Genomic DNA, 23199 nt, shown 5'->3' with positions numbered 1-23199 from the left:
TAGGACGGCAGCAATGGAGCAAAGAATGGCGGGATGGTTGAGCGTCAGCCAGATTATTCGACAATATCAATTTCAAATCCGATACTAGCAACGGCCTGTGCACCGTTCGAAGTGCAGATGAGGAGAGCAGATTGCGCCAAACTACAAGGCCCCAGGCGTATTCGCGAACGGTCACAAAACCCTGCACCAAGGGTTGCGGCGTGGAGCGCTCTGGTAGCTTCAACTTGGCTTGGGGAGATGAGAGCCTGTTGCTGCTGCTGCTGTTGCTGCTGTTGTTGTTTATGGTGGAAGGGGCTCTGCTTGGCCGAAGGCGCACGTGCGGTGAGGAACTTCAGGCCCGGGACTGTGGAAAACGGGGGCCAGAGACGGCTCCTGCCACATGGGTGCAAGAGTAGCAACCAGCAGCGCCTGGCAAGTGGCTGGGTGCGATAGAGGGCCCCATAAAAAAATATTGTAGCAGCCAATTCAACCCACCAGCAGGGAGAAAACTGCCTGGCCCTTTCAACATCAAATTGTGACCAAATTTTGGAACTTGATGTAATCGGATTACTTCACGTAAGAAACAGACCGTAATTACAGGACATATCGCCATGCCTGTAGTCAAATCCCAAACCACGGGCTCTGGAGAAGCTCCGAAGCAGTTCAGTCAACCATCGAGAAAGGGCAAAAAGGCATGGCGGAAGAACATTGATGTCTCGGAGGTCGAACATGGCCTGGAAGAGCTGAATGAAGAGATCATTCGCGGGTACTTATTACCAAGACTAATATCGTGTTCTCTCATGCTGACTCTTCGCTCACAGTGGCGTTATTCGCGAGAAAAGCTCCTCGGAACTCTTCACGATCGATTTGAAGGGTGACTCTAAAATCTCCAAAAAATTTCCCAAGCACATAAAAAAGGGTCTCAAAGCAGACGAAATTCTCGCTCAGCGGTCAGCCGTGCCGGCCGTTTCTTTGCGTAAGCGACCCGGAGAGAAAACCAGCGATAAGATTTTCACTGTCAAGCGACAAAGAACCGATTGGGTTCCTCGCAAGGAACTGCAGCACCTAAAACGGGTCGCGGACGGCCACCATGGAATCGCTGTTCAGGCGACAGATGCAACATATGACATGTGGGGAGCGACGCCCACCACAATGAATGAAGCCGTTCATGATTTCTGGTCGTCTTCAGAGCCCGTCAAGCAACCGAAGTCTTTGAAACAAAAACCTATTTCTTTGGCTGCTAGTGGTAAGGCGATCGCAGCCGTGCAAAAACCCACAGGAGGATATAGCTACAATCCTTTGTCCACAGATTATGAAACCCGACTCTTAGAGGAGAGCGCCAGAGCTTTGGATGCCGAGCAGAAAAGAGTCGAGGCTGAAGAGGTAGAAAGACGCAAGCAAGAAGCGGCAGCCCGCTCTGCCGCCGAGGCTGAGGCTGCTGAAGAGCGTGCAAACATGTCCGAATGGGAAGAGGACTCAGAGTGGGAAGGATTCCAAAGTGGTGTTGAGGACGAAAGGCCGAGTACCAAGCGACCGCAACGCAAGACCCAAGCCCAGAGGAATCGCATCAAACGTCGAAAAGAGGAAGAAAGACTCGCCAAGCATAAGGCTGCGATGAAACACAGGAGGGCGCAAGAACAGCGAATCAAAGAGATTGCAGATGAGGTTCGGGACCGAGAGCAGAGCAAAGCTCTCATAACGGTAGAGGATTCCGATACCGACAACGAGGTTAATGATGAAAAACTCAGGAGACGGCAGCTCGGGAAGTACAAGTTACCGGAGAAGGACCTTGAGCTAGTCTTGCCAGATGAGTTGGAAGAGTCTCTACGACGATTGAAGCCCGAAGGGAATCTCCTCAAGGATCGATATCGAAGCATGCTCGTTCGAGGAAAGATCGAGAGCAGAAGACACATTCCATTCAAGAAACAAGCCAAGAAAAAAGTCACAGAAAAATGGACCCACAAAGATTTTGTCCTGTGAGCCATCTGTACTTGGTCAAAACACTGCGTTGCGCACACGAGGGAACTTTTCATCAGAAATAATATCACATGCTCCTATGCAGTATGTGACGGGCGAAATATCATCTATTCCCCAGAGCAAGGATCCTCCATTACAAACCCCCCACTGCTACGAACAGGCTATTCTTGAACGTGGTCTCAGAATATTTCATCAATAAAGCTAGCAGGCAAGAGGCAACATGAATGTCTATTAGAAACTCATCAGGTCTAGTTACAAGTTAGCACGGGATCAAACATCTTCGCACCACGTTCTTCATCAATTATTTCGCCGTCTTGAGAGTTACTCACCTCGTCCAAATAGTCCACGTTTGGCCCAGTCCATGGCCAGCAAACACCGCGTACGGAAGCTCACACTTTGCGCAAAATAGACAGATCGCCATGCATAAACAGCCCAAAGACCCCCTGCCAGATTCCAGCCTTCACCCAGATCAAATACAGCAGAGTTTCCAATATATGCCAAGCTCCCTAAGTGGTGATATTCAAACGCTTTGTAGGCCGCAGCATCAAGGTCTCCATCTCGAATATCATTGGCTGACAGCCCTTCTGACAAGTGTGCAAGTTTGTTGAACTTCTGAGCAAGGTAGTAGCCTTGTTGGTGGGCCCTCTGAGCAGTCGCAGGCAGTGAGGTCAACTTGCTATCAATCTGGTTTAGGAGTTCCCTCAGCTCCCCGAAATCCAACGTTCCAGACTGGTCTTTATCGAACTCGGCAAAAAGCTTGTCTAGCCGTTTGAGGTGGTTCACGGACTGGGGAAAGCGCTTTTTCACGTCGTGCGCGACCTGACGCCAATCCTTGAAGTGCAGCTGAAGTGTTTCGGGGTCTTTGCCGTGCTTCCACGCAAGAGTGCGGAGAAAGGTTATAATGTGATCCGCAATATTGTTCTGAACAGTAGAGCAGTCTCCAATCGCATAGACGTCACCTAATGGTGTTCCATTAAGCCTGAGGTGTGTGTCGGTCTCCAGCGCATGACGATTGGTCTGAACGCTTCCTAGCTTATGAGCCAATTTCTGGCAAAGTGCTGTTGGGGACACACCAGTAGACCAAAGCACAAAGCCTGCTGGGAGCTCTTTAGTAACGAGACTGCCATCTTCTTGCTTTTGCGTGAAAACGATTTTGTCCGGGCAAACTTCCTTCACCCGCGAGTTTGTGAGAACGTCGACCTGATCTCGCGCAAATCGATCTTCGGCATACTTAGAGACAGTCTCGTCATAGGTGTTCAAAATATGGCTTCGACTCTGGATGAGATGAACGGAAATTTCATTTCGGAGCAACCGGGGAAAGTGCCGGGTAAGATCCTCATTCAAAAGATCGTACATTTCCGCAGCGAATTCAACGCCAGTAGGTCCACCGCCACTCACAACGAAAGAAAGAAGCCGTTTGCGTTCTTCGTCAGACGTCGTTGGCAAGCAAGCAACCTCAAGATTGCGGATCACCTGGTTGCGTATTTTCCTTGCATCGTCGATGTCCTTGAGAAAGAAGGCATTATCAAGGCCCTTGACACCGTGGGGGTTTGTGACAGAACCAACAGCAATTACCAACTTGTCATACGGTACGTAAAATCGAACCTCTCTCCCGCGGCTGTCCAGCTGAGACACCTCAACCAACTTATCAGAAAAATGGACATCTTCTGCTTTGGCGCGAATGAAGTGGCCATGAACTCGGCTCAAAACTCGACGAATGGGCTCAACAAGAGATCGAAACTCCAAGGTCCCCACGGTAGCTGAAGGAAGCATCGGTGTAAAGAGAAAATAGTTGGTGGGCGAGATCACTGTAACATGATAGTCGTCAGGATTTAGGCTTTTTAGGAGAGCAACACCACCCCAGCCCCCACCGAGTACGACGAGCCTAGGCTTGTCTTTGATTCGCTTTTTTTCTTCGCAATCGTCGTCATCGATGAACACCTCGGCAATTGGGAGGTTGTTTGGGCCGCCTCGTCGAGGCTGCAGAGCCAGTTGCGAAACATTGATGTCGCTCTGCTCCCCTTCGTGTTTGTAAGTAGTCGCATCATAGAGAAAGAAGGCAATCACCCCAATTCCAAGTACTGTTATAGATATTCCAAGCCAAGCACCGGCCCGGTAGCAAAAATTGAGTACCCACGAATTAACCTGGGGAAGAGGCTTCCCGGACAAAAAGCGGCAGTGAACGAATGGGTTCAAGTTGTGACGAACAGAAGTCAGAACTTTGGGCTGGAACCCAGCATTGATACGTGTTCGAGAGTGAGATGGAGAGCCGCGAGATAGTGTTGCTATAAAGTGTTTCCGTCGAAATACAACACAGAGGTTCGATTGCTGGGTTCTGGCGGAGCGTACCAATCCGGTAGCGATTTGTGTGAGAATGGGCGCTCGCATGTTGCTTGTTGGATGCCAGCGGCAAGCGGGCAAGTCATGGAACTCGCGGACTAATGCAGCATAACCAAGGACTAAATAACTTCGCAGGCTATGTAAAGGCCAATTGGATCTGGAGGAGCTGGGGGAAAAAAAGCAGGCTGTGTGAGGTAGAAGTCAAGGATACGCGGAAGCTTGCAAGGAGGTCGCGGGCCGACGTTCCAAGGTCGACATGAGGCATGCAGATAAGGGCGCTGCGAGGGGAGTGGCGTCATACATAAATTTGCTAGGAACAAAATGCAACCTGCACAGCGGACAAGTCGCTCAGAATTCAGGAGTCCCACCTGCTAGTCACTCAACCAATCTTTATTCACAGACGAAGACGTCTCCCTCACTGACTGTCCCGACAGTTCCGCGCAAGCAAATGAGATACGGCAACGACGTTGGAGATGATTGGATACCTGTCGTTGCCGCGGGGCGAAACAGCGAATTCTCGTATTTGCTCACGCGTGCTGCTTCCCCCTTCCGGCTATACTCGAACTATATAAACAGACCTTACTTTTATTTATATATTAATCTTATATTTTTACGTTCTGTTCTATAATTCAATTTAAAGGGTATGAGCGAGTTGAATAAAAATAAAATAAATTTAAAAATTATTAATTATTAACTTATTTAAAAAAAAATTAAAAAAACAAGCTTAATAAAGAGCATCTAGTTTATAAAGGGAAAACCCGTATATATAAGATAGTTAATAAATAAAGTTAAGTTACATTAAATAACAGTAAATATAATAGCTACGGCTAAAGCTTTAAAAGTATTGTATTTTTGTATTTTTACCATAAGATATTATATTATATTATATTATATTATATTATAAGATTAAAATACCTTTATTTATAATATTAAGTATTTTATAGCCTTATAATACATTTATAGGTATTTTTATCTTGTAATGTATTGTAATATATTATAATATAATACTTTATAGTAAAAAATACAAAAATATAATACTTTAAAAGCTCTAGTAGTTTAATAAGGTTTTCCCCTAAATAATAAGTATAAGAGTACTAGTTATTAGTATAAAATACTATTTAAAGTATAATACATATAAAATGTATATAGGTAAATATATATTTGAAAACTTCTATTTTATTTTATTTATTATTATTATTATTATCACGTCCATAAAATTCTCACACTAATCTATACAATAAACGATGTAAATTTATCCAGCTAGACAGATAACACGTGCCCCGAGTATATACTGATACCCGCAGTAATCAAGGACGATAAAGTACCCTATTTCCATCCGCCGAGACATGGCCCTGTCTGATATCGCACAGGTCGTCTGGTTCAGCATCTAAAGTACCGCTTCTCTACCCAGCGTTGCTCCTGGTGTCGAAGTATATTACATACCACGACAGTGATCTCTGGGAACACCGTCATAAGCCTGTGGAGTCCCACGCGCCCGGCAGAATAGGTTGCCAGAACTATTCTTTCCAAGGAGACTCCATGATCTACCAGCACTTGGACAGCCATTAACGCCGCACCTCCACTAGCCATTTGCGTATCCAGCAACAAAACGCTTTCATGTTCATGGATATCTTCTGGAATGCGTAGATAATGGAGTTCGGGCTCGCCTGTGGAGAAGTCTGACTGAATCAATAGCCGCCCTGTCCGGCAGTCAGGGATCGTTTTCCGCAACGCGGATTCAAATGCCGACCCGCCTCGAAGCACAATTACTGCGCTGACTTCGCCCTTGGGCTTCAGTCCTTGGTATTTATGGCCTTGTGGAGTCTCTATTGCCAGAGATACGAATTGCATGTTATTCAAAGCCCTGTGCTCTTTGTTAGCGTGATGATGAGCCCGTGTTTACTTGACTTGGCCTGCGTGATGTACTGTTCAATAATGAGTGCCGCCAACCGATCAAAGTAGAAGATGAAGTCCTCCGCTGAGGTGTCAATATCTTGTAAAATTGTATTCATGAATTTCAGTTGCGGTGTATCATCCAGGATAACAACGCGATCTGAAAGGGGTTGCTCTTTGCAAGTAGCCTCAAGCCTGGAAAGAGCCTCACGGTGGTGGGTGGATTTTTCGAATAGCTTCTTCTCGATGAATTGAACCATCATATCTGCAGCTGGTATAAGTAGAGTAAGCAGAGCTAAACTACTCTGCTGACGGCCATACCTAATGCGACTCGGTTTTCGATACCCCGCGGAACGATTAAATCGGCCACTTTGCGCTGAGGTTCAACATACTACTCAAATGTTAAACCAACTGTCAGCAAATTTCTTCTACAATATTGGTCCCGCGCATGCTCACTACGCTTGGGCTTACTTTTTCAAAATTTGGTTTCACAAACCCGAACCACTGCTTAATGCATCCCTCAATATCTCTACCTCTTTCTCGCACATCCCGAACAACTATTAGCCAGGTAAGCCATGGGTAGAAAGTTTAAGGGACACAGACGCTCTGGTAAGAACGCACTTCGTCTCGACAAACATGTATCCGCGTCAGCTTCGCAGTAAATCTGTACTTTGGTTAGAATGAAGGCGAAGCAACAGACAGAGACTCAACCAACACCCATATCTAACAATTTGATCACTCGCGGGTCATACAAAGCAAAAATGCCTTCCAGTATTAGCACATGTGGGGAGTAAATTGATGTAGTTTGAGGAAGTCTCTGGTGTTTTTGGAACGAGTACACAGGTATCTCAGCTCGTTTTCTATCATTTTTGTTAGCCACAGTACGGTCTTCAGTGTGTGCTAAAACGGATATTAGGCGAAGTCTCCTTTACCCAGCTTTTAAGTCACGCAGGCGGTCAACAAGTATATCAAAGTCAATAGCCTATGAGCCATAGCATATAGCAGTATCAGTCTGTGTGGACGTAAGGTATTTTGTATTGGAGAGACAAACATCTGGTGAATCAAAATCGTATTCATTGGCAAATGCCAACTTGGATTGTTCAGCGGTGAGTGTCTTGTAAAATGAGTCCTAAGAGTTTGTCAGTCATGGACCGCGGATCCAAAACGAGTTTCCGGTACTGTCGGTAGCCATGTCTCACCATGGACAAAATCACAACCCAAGGCAAGTTGAGTTTCTTCACAATAGCCTGAGATAATGTGGACTTCCCAGAGCCCGAGCTTCCAGCCACCGCAATGATGCTGACGTCTGCCCAGGGAGGGGAGTAGTAGGCGCGTTTCTGGATGGTGACATGGCTTTCAAGTTCCAACATTTCTTCCTCGACCAAAGGAAGAACTGTCCAATCCCGTGTCTCTACCAGTAAAAGCAGGTGATCGGCATCCAATTGTGTGTGTTCGACGCAATTCCAGTGGCTCTAGTCGGTCTCCTACCCTCTGTTTCACAAAGGCAAATGGGGGCCAGGGTCTCAGTGCAGCCACTTTGAAGTAGCAAACTGGTCTATAGCTGAAAGGTAGAGAACAGCGCGTCCTCCTGATATCGCAATACCCTGTTGTTGTTCGAACTTACTTGCGAAGGTATTTGAATCGAAGGTTCAAACTGGTTTTGACGTGGGGGAGACGTGGGTCTGCTAATTAACAGGCCAGGCGGTCTCTAGGGTTGGACGGCCTTACCTCCCATGTATGCTTACTTCCAAGTTGTCTTGCTGAACTCCTTGGGCAGCAGAATTATCATTCTAGGCCAACAGGTTTTGGGTCGACTTCCTAGGTATCTGACGTGGTCGATTAGGTACTGAGAACTCGAGGCTCCTGTACTAGGTGTCAACAATTCGTTTAGCCAAGCTGCTAACTCCGTTGGCCGAGAGGTCTAGGCGCGTGCCAACTACCTAGGTACCACTGCACCAGAATTGCTACTGTCTTCACTTGCTCTTATTAAGCAGTCCCCAGTTGTAAGTACGTCCACAGCAGTGGCACGGCTATGGGCTGCATTTATGATGCCCACACGGAGGATTAACATTGGGAAGCAAGGGCCAGACTGCATAATCGAAGCCTACATATGTCACAGCGCCCGAGAACATAGAATGAGTCACACACAAGCACAAGCTTACAAAGGCAAAAGCTCATTGACCTCGCTATACGAATTACCAGGCGAGAGTGTACATGGGTTCACGCGAGATATAATATAATACTGTAGTCAACTGGTGTATAGTGCATGCTTGACAACAGAGTAAAGTATGGGGCCGATGAGGTCAACTGCTCTCGGGCGACCAGGACCTGAGTCAAGTCTTGTCTGGTGTACTTGACCTGATTGAAGCCGTAGTGGGTCAGCCCTTAGTAGCCGAGCACTGCAATCGTCTGGTCCAATGAACTCAGGTGCCAGCTGACCCAAGCGGAGCATTCCAAGTCAGATCAGAATCTTCTCCCAACCCATCCCTTCTTGTCGTCCTCCTACACCTGACACAGTTGCTTACCACACACGAGCTGCCTTCGCACGCCACCACTAAGGACCAGCTTGGCGTATTGACAGCAGCCGCAAATTGTAGGCGTTGGGGTTGACGTCTCTCTCTCGCCTTCAATGCACTGAAACGTGTTGTTTTCGACTTCCCCTACGGTCGTCCGCGCACCTGGGAGTCCATAAGCAGGTGTCCATCTCGCGATTTGCTCACTGACCAGGAAAGACAGCCCAATGAATCATGGTATGAATTCCTCTCCAGCGATATGGTGACGATGAATAAAATGTGTATCTAATGTTGAGAACTACTAGGCTTCTACATCTTCAACTGCAACCCCTTGCAGGCACCCATTTGAGAAGCGTGTCGATGATGTCAAGTCACCAAGGAGGTAGGGACAAGCCTTTAATTGAAAAAAACCCTGAAATCACACAATACCTAATGATGAACAAAATATAAATGGGAATCTCTCCTAGCCAAACCATGCGGAGAACCAATATTTTCTTTAACTTTCTGATCGTTAATTTAACCACTACGGCAACCCCGAATGTCCCAGACACACTGTCTTCTCCCTTCTGAGATTGTCAAGCTGACGATGGTTACAGCGACATTAATGCCTTGATTTTGGACTACTTGACAATGGAAGGATATCCAAATGCGGCGGCAAAATTCTCCAAGGAGGCGAATCTACAGCCGCACCAAGACAATGCATCTATTCGGGCGAGACAAGAAATTCAGAACCACATACATAGTGGCAGTATTCAGGCCGCAATTGAAGCTTTGAATGAGCTTGACCCAGAGGTGAGACTTGTTTCGCTCCGTCTTTTTATTCCCCCCCCCCGGTACAAATGATTATAATGAGAGTTAATACATGCACCACGCATATGGCTATATTCTAGCCAGTGATGAGAAACAACCACCAGCATATGATTTATTAGATTAGTTCCGTCCTTCATTTTTCATCATCTCTGCGCTCTTCCTAGCAGCACCACGCTGACCGCATCACACAGATCCTAGATGATGACAAAGCATTGCACTTTTCGCTGTTACGTTTGCAACTAGTGGAGCTCATCCGTTCATGTAATTCCGCCGGTGGTGACATTGGCCCAGCTCTCAAATTTGCTACGGAACAACTTGGTCCTCGTGCCCCGACCAACCCCAAATTTCTTGAGGATCTAGAAAGGACCATGGCGTTGTTACTCTTCCCTCCGGATAGCTTAGAACCTCAACTTGCGGCACTTCTCGACCCTGAACTTCGTCGAACTGCTGCTGACAGTGTAAACAAAGCCATTTTGGAGAAGCAGTCAGCTCGACGCGCCGCAGCCATTCGTCAGCTCGTCAGAATGCGAGTTTGGGCAGAGAACACTGCGCGGGACAAGGGGATCAGTCTACCAGATCGATTTGACATCGGCCTTCGAGGGGAAGAGCAGCGCCACCACGATTGCCAACAGTCTCACATTGGCAATGGCCATGAACCCATGGTAACCAGCTGATTCTCACTCGTCAAAGTCATAAGCTTCGGTGGTGGATGACATATGTGCTACCATATGCACCTGTTTTTTCTCTCTCGCCTGTTCGGCTTTGTGGGAAGTTGCTGGCAATTTCATCCAGACTTCTAAGCAATGCGTGTATGAATACGTTTAATGTCTTGATACGGTTTTTTACAGAGGGAAGCATTCATTCACTACGTATAGCGATCGGGCCTCTACGATAATGACGGAGTTTAGGATCAAAGGCTGGGAATGGGATATGCCAATCGACGCAAGTCATGAAGAGTCGTCTAGTATTCACTACAATATACATAATTCTTCAAGCTCTCACGTTTCTTTCGTCCATGATGGCACTATGCTCTACCTATCAATATTTTGAGGTTCCCTTTGCAATCTAGAACACCTGCTAGGTGCGTTGTTTTGACCTCGGCGTGCGGGGGACGAGCGCAGTCACGGTTCGAGAGACTCGTGATTAGGAAACAATGAACGGGTGAACAGGAAGCTTGATATTCTAACTGCTCATGTGTGCATGACCTGATTCCACCAGGGCTAGCTTGACTCTTACTTCGTGCGAATATGTTTCAACTTCTTCGGCGAGTAAAGGAAGTTATTTGCGTAGGCCTTCGGCGTAAATTTGCGCGAGTTGGGTTCTTGGACAAAGTATTCGTATCCTTGTTTCTCGGCGAAGTGAATAGCATCCTCCTTGCTCTTGAAATTGACATGCGTACCCTGCATGAAGTCCCCGGACGACTGCCAACCCATCAAAGGATTCTCCCAGCGGTGACCCTTGGGGAGAATATCCCAATCCATACGCCAGCGCTCCGTTCTGAAATCTCCCGATTGTGTTGCAGGCTTGGCTTCTTTCGTAAATTCTGCATCGATATTAGCCTAACGAGGATGTCATCCGAACGAATGCAGCCTACCGAACAGTTCGAGCCTGCAGCTCCATAGGGGCACCTGACAGCACGGCGGCTGGAAGGATATCCTCGCTGCCATCTTGAACGCGGGACGGTACAGGAGTAAAAGTGCTTGAGACAGAGGTTAGAACATATTCCATAAGTAGATGAAGCGCCGGTCATCTTCATACGAAGTGGCTTTGTCCGCGGGGACGTCATAATCGGGTTGGTGGGCGGTGTCAACTGGCGCGTTGGACGGGGTGAGTGAGCTTTGGAGCCGGCTCGGAGCAGTATATAGGCTCAATCGACTCGGCCCAGCCCCTTTCAGGAGCCTACTTGCATTGCGCAATCGCAGCGATGCCATGGCGTTCATATTTGGTGGCATTGAAGGGCAAACGTGAGTTAGAAACGAAGATGGATTTCTGGCTCAATACTCCATAGACTGCCGTGGTTGTGATAGCATGGCGCTGATTGGGTGGAGCAGACCGATGTTTTGCCGAAGCGAGCGCTTTTCGGCAAAGAAGGTTGGATCATGGTGTTTGGTCAATCTAGATCTTTACAATTGAGCACCAGTCCTTGCCTCATCACACCAAATTGGCTTGCATTTACACCCAAAGCCTCAACTTCTTAATCGTCATCATGAGCTTCGTAACTCGCCGAGCGCTTTCGACGCTCATCCCTCCCAAGGTACGTGTCATACAGGGTTGATTGATTCACTAGCCGCATTTTCGATGCCGAGTGCTAATATTCGAGCTTGCAGGTTGCCTCTCCTCAGGTATGAATGCACGAAAACCACAGTCTCGTCACTACAAGACACGGCGACGACAGCTCGTGTAGCTCGAAATGGATATCAACCTTGGCTCTCGGAGACGTTGGTTCCGTACTCGGATAGCATTGAACTACGTCAGGCCGCCAGAGCGATCAAAGCTGATGTTAGGATTCTTTCAGGCAATTGGCGGCGCCCCTGACGCTCTCCGTATGCAACGCGTTGTCAGCTTTTATGAGAAACTCCCTCGAGGCGCAGCCCCCGAGGTCAAGGCTAAAGGTCTCCTTGGTCGATATCAGGCAAAGTACTTTGGCAAGAAGACTTCCGTGCAGCGTAGGTTCTTCAAACTCTTGACGTAGCTTCACCGATCCGTCACTGACAAGAAGCGTAGCTATTATTCACGTCTTGGCTCTATTGATCGGCATTGGCTATGCTCAAAATTACTACTTCCACCTTCGTAAGTTTCCGCTGCATGCATGTTCCAAAGTTGAGAATCAACCAATTACTAACTGCGGCTCTCTTATCGTACACAGGCCATCACAAGAACAACGCTCACTAATCTACGCTGTCAGAGGCTTGGCGACCGCATTTCATCGAGTTAACACTTAAAAACTGTGTAAATAGACTCTAGACGGCACTGCTACTGGCACCCCACTAGGATTGCTCCATTTGTAATTGTCCGGAAGACAAATGAATACATTGCATTAAACTTGTGCGTCGATATCTGGTACAGACACGTTTTAGCATATATGCCTTTCTATGTCGCCAGTAATTGGGGCTGATGAGGTCTCCTTTGTCATCGTGACCGACACTTGCCTGTCACAACTTTGAGGCCCTTTATGGTCAGGGTCTTGTTCTGGGGCGATTGATATCACTGCTGTCGCTCGTGATAAAATAGAACAGCTTAAAATCACACAAAATATTTATTAAACTGATTTGTAGGATAACCACGGGCAGTATGTGAACATGTCAGTTGTTCTGCAGCGGGGGACTTGATTGCATTCGCATCCATTTCCATCCGAAGACAATGCGAAAGAAAAATATGGTGCGGCTTTAGAGGTGCACATCGACGCGAACTACCTGAATATTGTTGACCCCACTGACCAGACCAGAACAACATTTGAAGACCATGAATATCGCCTCCAGTTGCTTGCACACATCAAACGCGCTCTAGCACCTGACCACCTGGCAGCTTCGCATTTTTTGGACGCCGAGCCCCACTAACGGCGCTGAAAGCGCCCCAGCTCATCAATGATCGTCTTCGGGCTAAATGACGCTAAACCAAAACCAGGTGACTGCAGCTTAGAACACCAACTCACCTTCTGCTCATGAGTTCTGACTGGCCTCCGACCATACCTTACTTACTTCGGTTTCACTCAGCAAAACCAACACATCGCGAGCGACGCGCACGCCACGACATTTCATCGAGACATTTTATGCGTGTAGGGGCATTATAAGAGAGCTTGCCTCTGCGCAAACTTCTTGAGGCCGACCCTTCATCGATCGCACCCTGAACTCCGCAGAAATCATTGTCGTTACACCATACTGATTTTCATCATCTGGCATCTTCGCTCAATGCCCAAAGTCTAGTCGAGCCTCGAACTTGCCAGTAATCTTTCACAGGCTCTTCGATTATTGGCTATTTATCATACAGCAAAACATATCTTGGAGTCTGGCTTGGTACAGACCTTCAATTGTATTGCGCACGGCGCAGATCATACTACTACGTCGGATGATGGCAACAGAGCATTCCGGCGATAAACTTGCTGATGTCTCTATCTCATCTCAGCAGAAACCCGTCAGTAATTTTTTTTTTTAAATAAATTTTCGATTTCCCCAGTGGGGAGAATGTCGGATATTTGCTTACCATGGATTTATGTTGGGAGCAGGACGGTCAAGCCCACGACGTCGCTTATGACCAATCGAACGCAAACGGCAGCTCGACCTCGAACGGCGATGAGATAACCAATAAGCATGTCATCAGCATTGAAGAGCAGCTAAACTCTGCTGATGTCAGTATTAGCGGCGGATCAGATACGGAAGCCTCGCGCCAAAGGGACGGAGAAAAGGGCCATGGGCGATCAGCCTCATCAGCAAAAAAGCCTGCAACTTTCAAGGCCGTGTCGGTTAATAAGACATTCCTGGCTTCAAAAAGCAGCCCCAGCGGCGTCGCCGCCAAACCAGTGGATAAACCCGCGACGGGTTCAAATACTCCGCCTCCGGGGCCGAGCGCCTTGTCGTCGTCGCGGCCACGTCTTATTGCTAAGACTGGAACTAGCACTAGAGATTCGGCTCCTCGGTTTTCTTCTATTATCAATGGCGCTAAGCCAGCTTCAACTCCTGACCCAGGTGCCGTTTGGAACAAGAACAGACGTAAGACCATACTCCTATGGTTTAGAATATGATGTAGGAAACTAATCACTGGAACTAATCTAGCTCCCGAGCCCAAGAAGTTCACCGATGAAGAACTAAAGAAATATGGAATTCATATGGCTAGTCGCCTCAATGAAGACGATACACAGGGGCCGAATAAATGGGCAGATATTGACGACGACGACGACGATTGGGCACCAGAAGCAATTACCTGGGGTGATGGAACCAAAACGACACTGCCACATCTGGATGAGCCTCAAACGTCAGTTCACGACAAAATGGTGGTTCCAGTCTCTAGCAAATCTCAGATGAAACCAAACTCACCAGGGCCGACCATGTCTTCTGGGTCGGCCATGTCAAGACCTGGAGGACTGACTGCGGGAAGAGGACTAGTATTTAAGCCTGCGTCTCAAGAAAAGCCGGCAGTAACTTCTAAACCGCCTGTTTCTGCCGCCCCTACCAAATCGCCGTGGGCAACCTTGCCTCCGGTCGACAGGGCCTCACCAGGATTAGCAGACCCTTTGCCGTTACCCCATAACGAGGCAAGAGATGCTATAATTTTCAAACCCTCTAACCACCCACCAAAAGAGATTGCCGCTGATGACTTTACGCGTTCATCTTGGAGGGAAGGCGCTTCACATACCAACAGGGAACTCTTTAACTCGCAATCTGGCCGCTACGAACCAGTTTCGGACCGACGGGGCTCAATCAAATCAGAATCTCACATCAAGTATCCAGCTTTGCTTCAAAGGCCCCAGCCTTCAGAACAATCTGTGGAACCACATGGACTACCTCTCACTGGCCGAATGCCCCAAGAGGCTCCTTTTACTCGACGCCGAGGATCGTCTAGCGTCAGCGCAGGAAGTGGATTGTTTCAGCAGAAGATGGGGAAGAACAATGACACAAATGTGTCTCTTGTGCCGCCTGTGGATATGATAACCGCAAACAGAGCATCGTTCTCAACATCTCTAGAAAGTCCTGTCTCTTCAAATGAGCCAGGCCTTTCTGGTCCTCTCTCTAAGCAACAGGCATCACAACCACGAGTAACGACATCTTCGCCCGGCTCGGCGTTCACAACGCCACAGCTCAGCGCAGCCCATTCTGATCCAAAGCCTAATTCTCTTCAACCCTCGAGTGGTGATATCGTCGATGAGGTGGAGTATCAGAAAAGACTGATGCGTGAACGGGTAGAGCTTGCTAAAAAGCGTCGACAGGAAGAAGAGGCGCGGGAAGAAGCTGCCAAGCGAGAACGTATTCAAAAGAAGTTGGAATCCTTAGGCCCTGCTCCCGAAAAGCGAAGTGGCAAAAAGGAGCTTTCCTTAAAAGCTGATATTATCAAACCCACGCAGATTCAACAGCGAGAACGGCCAGTTTCTAGTGACAAGGAAAGTTCTCCAGGTGGAGAAGTATCACCAGTGAGCCCTATATCAACAGTCCCAAGTCAAGCCGACGGCCCGGTGGTCAATTCTAAAGTTCATTCTTCGAATTCCTCGCTCCCGCCACCATCAACAAGCTCCAGAAGACTCTCTCATGGCCAAGAATCACGGCGTAATGATCTCTGGGGCGGACAAGGCGCTCGTGCAGACAGGTTTCCATCCTGGGGCGCTGGGGCGTCGCCATCATCGCGAAATGTTTGGGGGTCTCCAGACAATGACCGCGGCTTAGGAAACGGAACTTTCAACCCAGATCTTGGTAGGGTCACGAATGCTTCCTCAGCAGCATCGCAAGGACCAAAGGGACCACTGCCAATTGCACCACCTAGCAATACCGCCAGAGTCCCCCCAAACAGTCAGCCTCAGGCTTCTCAAATGCCTTCGATCAGCTCACAAAACCCTCGATACGGGCCACCGGGGCCGGATCTTGCAAGCAAGTGGGTCACTTCTGTCGCAGAAAATGACAAGAAGTTAAGCGCTACGAGGCTGACGGAGCGGGCTAGCCGTGAGCGTCAGTTGATGGAGAGGGGATTAACTATGGAAGATACACAACCAACGATCAAGGAAACCTGGCGCCCCATACATGTTCCAGGTGATGGGACACGTCGCAATATTGGTACGGCGGACGTGCAGTCCCATCAATCAGCGCCTTGGAAAGCAACTAAAGATGCGTCCCAAAAGGGTACGACATCTTTGGAAGATTCAGCCCCCTCTGCGAATGCTGGTATAATTGGCTCCGGAGCACCATCCCAGTCGCGACCATCAAGATTCTTCCCAGCCAAAGATATACGCCATGAAACGCTTTCTGGGCGCAGTTTCTCACGTCCATCCTCTCCGACTCCGCCTCCGCCTACGATGGAAGGGCATCCAGCATATGAGGGGGATGTAATGCGACCACATGTATCTCTTCCTAAACCTCAGCCGGTTGTGAAACTTCCACCTACAATGTGCTCAACACAACGTCCCCCATCGCGCTCCAGTAACGTTTGGTCGACTCGAATCAGCCCGAAAGACGGTCAGCGAGAAGAGCCTGGCCGTGATTTACCACCGGGCAACGAGCATAACTGGCAAGCCAGATTCCATAAATTGCTCCATGGAGACAAACCGCTCCAAAGCAGAGATACCACCGTTGACGTCTCTAGCAAAGGCTCATTCGATCACCCTGGCTATCAAACCTCCGCCACCGTTTCTCTCCCCGTCGTACCCCCAACACAACCTGATACTGGTTCCCATTTACTTATATCTAAGCCTATGGCAGAAGAGTGTTTTGAGGAGCAAGAGATGGGCTCTCTGCCTCAAATACGTCTCCCTCATAAGGTACCAGACGCAGCATGGCAGCCTGCTGTGGCTCAAGCGAAAACATTACCTAAGAGATTCCTTGTTCAAGCGTCCATCATGGAACCATTTCGTCCTTCAGACCTCCATGGGGGCCAGAATACTATCAATGTTTATTTCCCAGGAATGAAGGAAGTGAAATCTGTGCCGATTCCTCACTCTGTAGCTCGAGGTTCACGAGGCTCCCACGCCCAACGGACGGCCTCTAGACATCGGGGACTCGGTAGTGGAGCACGAGGGAAGAAAGAAACATCCAACGCCCAGGACAATGAGTCTAACCACGGTCGGAGTGGCAGAGGTGGCAGAGGAGGGTATCCGTCGAGGCGAGTCGACAATTGGACCCGACATCATTCCTCTCCGTCGCAGTTTCCCGGCAAATAGAATCATCATGATTACGGCCGTGGATATTTTTATGGATTGATGCGAACTATATTCACCTCAGCGAGATACGCTGCATGTCCGGTCGCCTTCATAAGGGTCCTAACCTGTTAGGACAGCGGCCAGCTCTTCTTTGCAGACAAGATGCGCCTGAATATGCTCGCTTCGCATGGGATCGAAGCGGCGTGTACTAATAAGATGGGGCATGTTAATGTACATTCGCGGTGGGCTGTATCTGGCGATGCTGACTTCTTTCAACCCTTGTTGTCTTTTTCTATTTTTACACTTTTCTCCTTATTTTGCCGTACGGCATCTTGTTTAGCCCTACGTCTGACGGTTGATATGGTGTGGCGGGTAGCTTAGCAGATGTCGAAATGAAATGGACTCTTGATTTCTGTTCTAACTATGCAAATACCATGGAGTCTTCTACTCTACTACTCAGAGATCGTGCCGATTGGACAAGTAACCATTGGGAACTTCATCCCAGCCTCTAGAGTAGTGAAGATTGAAAGCTACGAACAATTAGACATGGCGTCCCTGTATGCCGACTTCCCTTTGATGGAAACCTTTGTCTTGTATTCGCCTGAATTAAACAAAACACTTGTGCCACTGCATCAAGATGGCAGGACCCGATGTCCAGGTACGAAAACTACATACAGATATCAAAACATGTGCGACCACAGTATCGAAATACAATTCCGGCGAAGAGTTGAGTAGCAATCAACTCTAAAGAATCTAGTTAAATATAATAACGTCTTGCCAGGCATACAGTATCATGCAAGTCCGCCTCATAAATTGCTACATAGGGCAACAAGCCCACAGTCAGTTGCCCTCAACATATTGCGTAACTAAACTCCAAACTCAAAATTCCTTAGTCAAGATCTAGGTGGATGGTTGCCCAGGCACTTTTGCTTGCAGCACACAGGGAGCGCTTCCTTCTTCTTAGAACTCCTCCACTGCGCAGTTAGGGTGGAGGACGTAAACTACTCCAGCAGCGCTGGACGAACTTTCGCCGTCTAAAACTTCTCCTCGGAGGGCCATTAAAATGTTGTCCTAAGGGGGCGTAGGTTAGCTCCAAAGATGAGGAATAAATTTTTGTGCACCTACTTTAACCATTTTCTTCAGAACTAAGTTGGCCAGAGCTCTTTCAGTATGGTAGCCATCTTCACCCTCCAACTCCTCCTCCTGCTGTTCTAAATACCAATTAATGAGATCCTCGCCATCTACGCCGTCCCCGCTCCCGTTCTCGTCGTCGCTGATTCGCTGTACTATCATGTTGACCATCTTAATATATTTGTCGTATGTAACTGTCCGTTTCTTCTTCGTATGCGCGTTTTCCACCAGTGATGAGCTGCTACGTGGCTCCTCATCCATCGCCATAGTGTTGTCGGCTTGTCTCTCAGACGCAGCCTCCGCGGCACGGCGAAGAACTTGACCATCTTCTTGCGATTCGTCGTCCTCCATCATTTCTACGTCATCATGTTCAACTGAAATAATGCTCTGGCGAAGCAAGTCATATGCTTCACACACCATTTTGGCGTCAATCTCCTCGACACAATTCACTTTAGCAATAGCCTCGCTAAGACGAATCATGCTTTCCAATTGTCGTACAGTAATACGGTACGAGTTCTTGCCGACTCCTCCTTGAGCGTCGTCGGCTCGCAATTCCTTATATTTCGTGACCAAAACATCTCTAGCTTCGTCCGTAAACACTGGGCGAAATGTTTTAGCAAATCGGATGTACCGCTGGAGCTGCTCGGTGCTGAACTCAGGCTCGACCGCCTCGTCACGCAGCTGGTGGATGCCGACAATATGCTCTGCGAGATGGCGATCAATTTGTTCGTTACACTCATCGAGGATAACAAAAAATAAATCGAATCGAGACATGATTGGTGCCGACATGTTAATATTGGACCTCAACGTCGCCTTGCGGTTGTATCTTCCCCCGACCGGATTCGCAGCAGCCAACACACTAGTTCGAGCGTTAAGTGTTGCCTGGATACCAGCCTTGGCAATGGATATTGTCTGTTGTTCCATCGCTTCATGAATGGCCACTTGATCAGCCACATCCATTTTGTCAAATTCATCAATAGCGCATATGCCATTATCTGCTAACATCAGAGCGCCAGCCTCAATAGTGAACTCTCCCGTCTCTTCATCTTTGACCACTGCCGCAGTGAGACCTGCGGCTGAAGATGCTTTTCCACTTGTGTAGACGGCTCGTGGAGCAAATGAGCAGACATACTTCAAAAATTGGGATTTGGATGTAGATGGGTCCCCGACAATGCATATGTTGATGTCACCGCGCAATTGCATTCCTTCGGGTGTCGTCTTGTGCACACCTGACATGAGCTGTAGTAGTATGCCCTTTTTGACCACTTCATGGCCATATACCATGGGTGCTATGGACTGTACCATACGGGAGTATATGTGATCACCATGGACCATTGCTCGCAGATCTTCGATCTCCGACGGGTTCATCGACGCAAGAACAGCGGCTTGTGCATCTTCTATGGAATCGGCTCCTTCGACGGAAGTGCTTTGAGTGAGGGCGTTTACTATATCGGCAGCACTATTTGCCGCTGGTTGACCCGTGCTCGAAGTATCAGGGGCAACAAAACAGGCCAGAAAAGCAAGGCGATATGTGAGGTCACGAACACCCAGGGCCTTCAGACCCGTGACACCACTTCCTCCTGCATCATTACCACGTGGTGCCCCTCGATCATCGCGAATAGCTGTTGGTCTCAGTCCTGGCAAACCTAGCTGGCTAACGTCAGGGACGACGATAAGAGCACCGGAGAAGATGCACTTCTCTCCTGCCTTGGCTCTATCCACAATCTCGCCACGGAGAATAACATCTAGAGTCCTAGGCATGCTACCGGTAGGGATCTCGGAACTGTTCTCTTGAATGCGAACCTTTTGCCAATCGACAAAGGTGCTGTGCCGAATATCTAACTGCCAAGCAACTCTATTCGAGCAGGTTCCATTGGGACACTGAGTCGGCTCCGTGTATCGGAAAGTTTGCTCGACATTTGGCACAACAGCTCTGCACGCTTCGCAAACAAATGTGGCTAGTGACAATTCTGGCCGAACCTCTGAAGTCCTAGTGACCGTGCCAGAAATGGAGAGGAGCTGTCCAATATTCGCTGCCCGCAGGCTACGGACCCGTGAGACAAGAGGCAAATTATAAAAGGCAATAGAGAAGAGCTTATCCGTTTGCTGGTGCTCATTCTTTCTGTGAGAGGCGTCACTCTGGCTGGCAGAGCCAAGCTGGCTAGCCGCCGAAGTTGACAGTGCGCTCGATGCTGTTGGCTGGCGGTGTTCCCGAAAATACTGCGGTTCGTATTTTGCGATCATATTGTGTAGAGCTGCCGTAAGAAAAGGCAAAAATCGATAATACTGGCGCATTACTCCATCAGCCAGACTACCATTTTCCCACGCAGCGAGATGTTTGTAATCAACGTAGAACGTAGAAAGCTGCATATTTCTCATCGACCTGATTTGTGCTACATAGTATTTGTCTGTAGTGAAAGCGCTCGAAGTTGGTGCGCTTGATAGTGGATCTTCGGCAAAACTGCAGGATGTTATTTTTTTTTTATCGATTTTTGAACATGAGCTTTTACCAGGAACTTCCTCGCTTACCTCTCAATGAATGCTTCAAAATGCTCTTGAACAAGCACTCCTATTCGGTCCTCAACGCGAGGGACACTGGCGGCATCCGGGATGCGTGAACTTCGCGGGACTTGGTCATCGGCAAAAGCATCACCCTCGTCGTCACTAGCCGCACCAAGGTTCTCTGACGGAGGTCCTCTCGGCCGAGTTGAGGAAGAAGAAGGGAAGGCCATATGTCGCCTTTGCACTGTCGCCAACGACGGCGCATCGGACATCATGTACCCAGCATCACTAGAAGCCATTGCACGCGAAGATGATCTTTCGGGTCTGCACCTAGCCGCGTACTGCGTTGCCTCTGCTGAGGTGGCTGCTCGTAAAGACAATTGGAGTGCTCGGATGAAAGAGCTTCGATGGTCCGTGAAAGAGTTGTTTCCGTCCTGAGGGATGGAGGTCTCGTGCCAGATCGTAAAGGTCCTGTAGATGTACTGCCAATTCTGGAGTTGAGAGAAAGGCGCAACGCGGTGCGCGTCCCAGACGCGTGAGAGGGGCTCTTCCGGCGCGTTTTTAATTAATTGCATAAACGGTCAACGACTCCGTAGTGGCGCTAAGAACCAAAGGCACCTAACCTAGTGTGCTAATTTTGAACTGGCCAATTGCTGTCTGGGGGCGAATGGCACCCGTTTGCAGTTCTGCCGTGATGTGGTGGTCGAATTGTAATAACTGTAGGTAGCCAAATTGCAAACATGACATTGGGCGTTGTCATCTGGCCTTCTCCATTGATTGGTACATTTAAAGGCAACCTGTTACTCCGTACATACCTAGGTAGTTTATGATCCTGCTGACATGTCAGGCCGGCCATGCCATGCGGCGGACTAGTTAATTTCTAGTTAGGTCTGATTGAGACCAAATTTTTTAAAGCGGTCTACGACATAAAATACATACGGTATATTTATTCATTATTTTTTTTTAAAAAAAAAAATATGAAAAATAAATAAATAAATAAAAAGGGCTAGATCAAGAGCATCTAGTGGCACTGTATTTTTGGCCATATATCTATTCATAGTACTCATAGTACCACCATAATAGGCCAAGAACGCCGAAACCATGAAGTATTCACCGCTCAACCCTGCGTCGTCTTGGCGAGCTGTTGGTAAGATCTAGTAGAGATTCCATGATGATATGCCCCGAAAATATCAAACAACTTGGCAAGTTCTGGGCCATAATTGAGCCCAAGTTGAGACATAGACCGTCATCCATTACCAGCCGAGTCTGCATTCGTCAATAGAGCCTCATCGCTCAGCAGAGCGCTAGGGCGTATGGATCTACCACAATCAGCGGCTGTATCATCAGACATGCTGGGACATATTGTACTTGCCTTGTTGGCAGTCTTAAGCCATTCCTTTAATGACCGGGTATACAAATCTGGCGAGTCACTCCCAGAATGGTCCTGTCTCCATACAATAATGCCTTGAAATCTAGAGACGACTTGAAGGCTACGAATTGTGGTTGATTCTCCGGTCTCTTGGTCTTTTGGGGGCGCTGCGGAATTCATGCCTTTGCTCATGGTCTGATGTTCAGATTTAGGTTGCAGAATAAGTCCTTCATACTCTTCTGGCAATGAGAACTCCGTCCCTTTTAGTTTTTTCCCTCTAAAGTATGATTCCTTGACTGGCCCTGGATGCTTAGACGTCAGCACCAATCGTTGTTCATGTCGGGATGTATCTCAGCGGGCAACTCTACCTTTGGTTGTGCAAGGCGTCCAGTAGGTGGTGGCTTGGTCAATTGGCCCGTCGTGCTGAATTCGACATGGCATCAAGCTAGGAACTGAAGCACCCGGTGCTACGTTGTCGGTAATTGAGAGTATAGGTGGTGACATGCTGGAATCTCTCCGTATCGTCGGAAAACCCGCGACACGCAGATTTGATGTCTGGTGCTTTCTTAAGCTACGTTGAAGCGCGTATTCAAGGCAAATACTTCGGTGAAGTAGGTACTATCGATTGACTCAAGTGGTCAGAATGCGCCGCTCTGGACTCTTCAAAAACCTAATTGAGTACGGAGTAGGACTGGGCCGAGACGCGTATCCAACGCGACACCTGGAAAGCCACCATGTGGGCGAAGTACCTAGGTACCTAGTACTAGTACTAGTAGCCTACCGTGTCGTCGCCTTATTAGGTAAGCCAGACGCAAAAGGATCGTGTGATCCACACCGTCGCCTTTCTCGGC

At 48.3% G+C, this 23199-nt stretch overlaps 11 protein-coding genes across 11 annotated transcripts; 5 read left to right on the top strand and 6 right to left on the bottom strand.

Moving 5' to 3' along the window:
• Nucleotides 1-590: 590 nt before the first annotated feature.
• Nucleotides 591-1959, top strand: J3458_005340 (uncharacterized protein; the record flags this gene model as incomplete). Its single annotated transcript, XM_007816319.1, has 2 exons — nucleotides 591-745; nucleotides 801-1959. The coding sequence occupies 2 exons, from the start codon at nucleotides 591-593 to the stop codon at nucleotides 1957-1959; spliced, it is 1314 nt and encodes a 437-aa protein (XP_007814510.1).
• Nucleotides 1960-2187: 228 nt separating this feature from the next.
• J3458_005339 (uncharacterized protein) lies at nucleotides 2188-4344 on the bottom strand (the record flags this gene model as incomplete). The annotated part of the gene is made up of 2 exons (XM_007816320.2): nucleotides 2188-2204; nucleotides 2286-4344. The coding sequence occupies 2 exons, from the start codon at nucleotides 4342-4344 to the stop codon at nucleotides 2188-2190; spliced, it is 2076 nt and encodes a 691-aa protein (XP_007814511.2).
• Nucleotides 4345-5676: 1332 nt separating this feature from the next.
• URK1_2 (Uridine kinase) lies at nucleotides 5677-6147 on the bottom strand (the record flags this gene model as incomplete). Its single annotated transcript, XM_066118751.1, has 1 exon — nucleotides 5677-6147. The coding sequence occupies one exon, from the start codon at nucleotides 6145-6147 to the stop codon at nucleotides 5677-5679; it is 471 nt and encodes a 156-aa protein (XP_065976272.1).
• A 5-nt stretch (nucleotides 6148-6152) lies between these two features.
• URK1_1 (Uridine kinase) lies at nucleotides 6153-7559 on the bottom strand (the record flags this gene model as incomplete). The annotated part of the gene is made up of 8 exons (XM_007816321.2): nucleotides 6153-6454; nucleotides 6511-6580; nucleotides 6661-6746; nucleotides 6811-6853; nucleotides 6905-7049; nucleotides 7122-7171; nucleotides 7241-7318; nucleotides 7389-7559. The coding sequence occupies 8 exons, from the start codon at nucleotides 7557-7559 to the stop codon at nucleotides 6153-6155; spliced, it is 945 nt and encodes a 314-aa protein (XP_007814512.2).
• A 1142-nt stretch (nucleotides 7560-8701) lies between these two features.
• On the top strand, nucleotides 8702-11047 carry J3458_005336 (uncharacterized protein). The gene is made up of 4 exons (XM_066118750.1): nucleotides 8702-8939; nucleotides 9008-9084; nucleotides 9299-9494; nucleotides 9704-11047. The coding sequence occupies exons 1-4, from the start codon at nucleotides 8937-8939 to the stop codon at nucleotides 10184-10186; spliced, it is 759 nt and encodes a 252-aa protein (XP_065976271.1). The 5' UTR covers nucleotides 8702-8936; the 3' UTR covers nucleotides 10187-11047.
• On the bottom strand, nucleotides 10745-11298 carry NdufS4 (ndufs4 NADH dehydrogenase Fe-S protein subunit; the record flags this gene model as incomplete). The annotated part of the gene is made up of 3 exons (XM_007816323.2): nucleotides 10745-11055; nucleotides 11107-11211; nucleotides 11271-11298. 3 exons carry the CDS (start codon nucleotides 11296-11298, stop codon nucleotides 10745-10747), a joined length of 444 nt encoding a protein of 147 aa, XP_007814514.2.
• Nucleotides 11299-11639: 341 nt separating this feature from the next.
• ATP17 (ATP synthase f chain, mitochondrial precursor) lies at nucleotides 11640-12777 on the top strand. Its single transcript, XM_007816324.2, has 5 exons — nucleotides 11640-11766; nucleotides 11840-11854; nucleotides 12028-12178; nucleotides 12237-12302; nucleotides 12379-12777. Exons 1-5 carry the CDS (start codon nucleotides 11719-11721, stop codon nucleotides 12402-12404), a joined length of 306 nt encoding a protein of 101 aa, XP_007814515.2. The 5' UTR covers nucleotides 11640-11718; the 3' UTR covers nucleotides 12405-12777.
• An 800-nt stretch (nucleotides 12778-13577) lies between these two features.
• J3458_005333 (uncharacterized protein) lies at nucleotides 13578-17367 on the top strand (the record flags this gene model as incomplete). The annotated part of the gene is made up of 3 exons (XM_007816325.2): nucleotides 13578-13643; nucleotides 13735-14218; nucleotides 14282-17367. 3 exons carry the CDS (start codon nucleotides 13578-13580, stop codon nucleotides 17365-17367), a joined length of 3636 nt encoding a protein of 1211 aa, XP_007814516.2.
• Nucleotides 17368-17769: 402 nt separating this feature from the next.
• Nucleotides 17770-18081, top strand: J3458_005332 (uncharacterized protein; the record flags this gene model as incomplete). The annotated part of the gene is made up of 1 exon (XM_066118749.1): nucleotides 17770-18081. The coding sequence occupies one exon, from the start codon at nucleotides 17770-17772 to the stop codon at nucleotides 18079-18081; it is 312 nt and encodes a 103-aa protein (XP_065976270.1).
• A 225-nt stretch (nucleotides 18082-18306) lies between these two features.
• On the bottom strand, nucleotides 18307-21411 carry MCM6 (MCM DNA helicase complex subunit mcm6; the record flags this gene model as incomplete). Its single annotated transcript, XM_007816326.2, has 3 exons — nucleotides 21007-21411; nucleotides 18472-20938; nucleotides 18307-18417 (listed from the first exon to the last, which is right to left on the bottom strand). The coding sequence occupies exons 1-3, from the start codon at nucleotides 21276-21278 to the stop codon at nucleotides 18307-18309; spliced, it is 2850 nt and encodes a 949-aa protein (XP_007814517.2). The 5' UTR covers nucleotides 21279-21411.
• A 495-nt stretch (nucleotides 21412-21906) lies between these two features.
• Nucleotides 21907-23034, bottom strand: J3458_005330 (uncharacterized protein). Its single transcript, XM_066118748.1, has 3 exons — nucleotides 22717-23034; nucleotides 22352-22650; nucleotides 21907-22298 (listed from the first exon to the last, which is right to left on the bottom strand). Exons 1-3 carry the CDS (start codon nucleotides 22850-22852, stop codon nucleotides 22284-22286), a joined length of 450 nt encoding a protein of 149 aa, XP_065976269.1. The 5' UTR covers nucleotides 22853-23034; the 3' UTR covers nucleotides 21907-22283.
• Between the last annotated feature and the right edge of the window lie 165 nt (nucleotides 23035-23199).

This window comes from Metarhizium acridum (genome assembly GCF_019434415.1).
Source record: "Metarhizium acridum strain ARSEF 324 chromosome Unknown scaffold_31, whole genome shotgun sequence".
NCBI classification, from domain to species: domain Eukaryota; kingdom Fungi; phylum Ascomycota; class Sordariomycetes; order Hypocreales; family Clavicipitaceae; genus Metarhizium; species Metarhizium acridum.
This window is presented reverse-complemented; position numbering and strand designations above follow the sequence as displayed.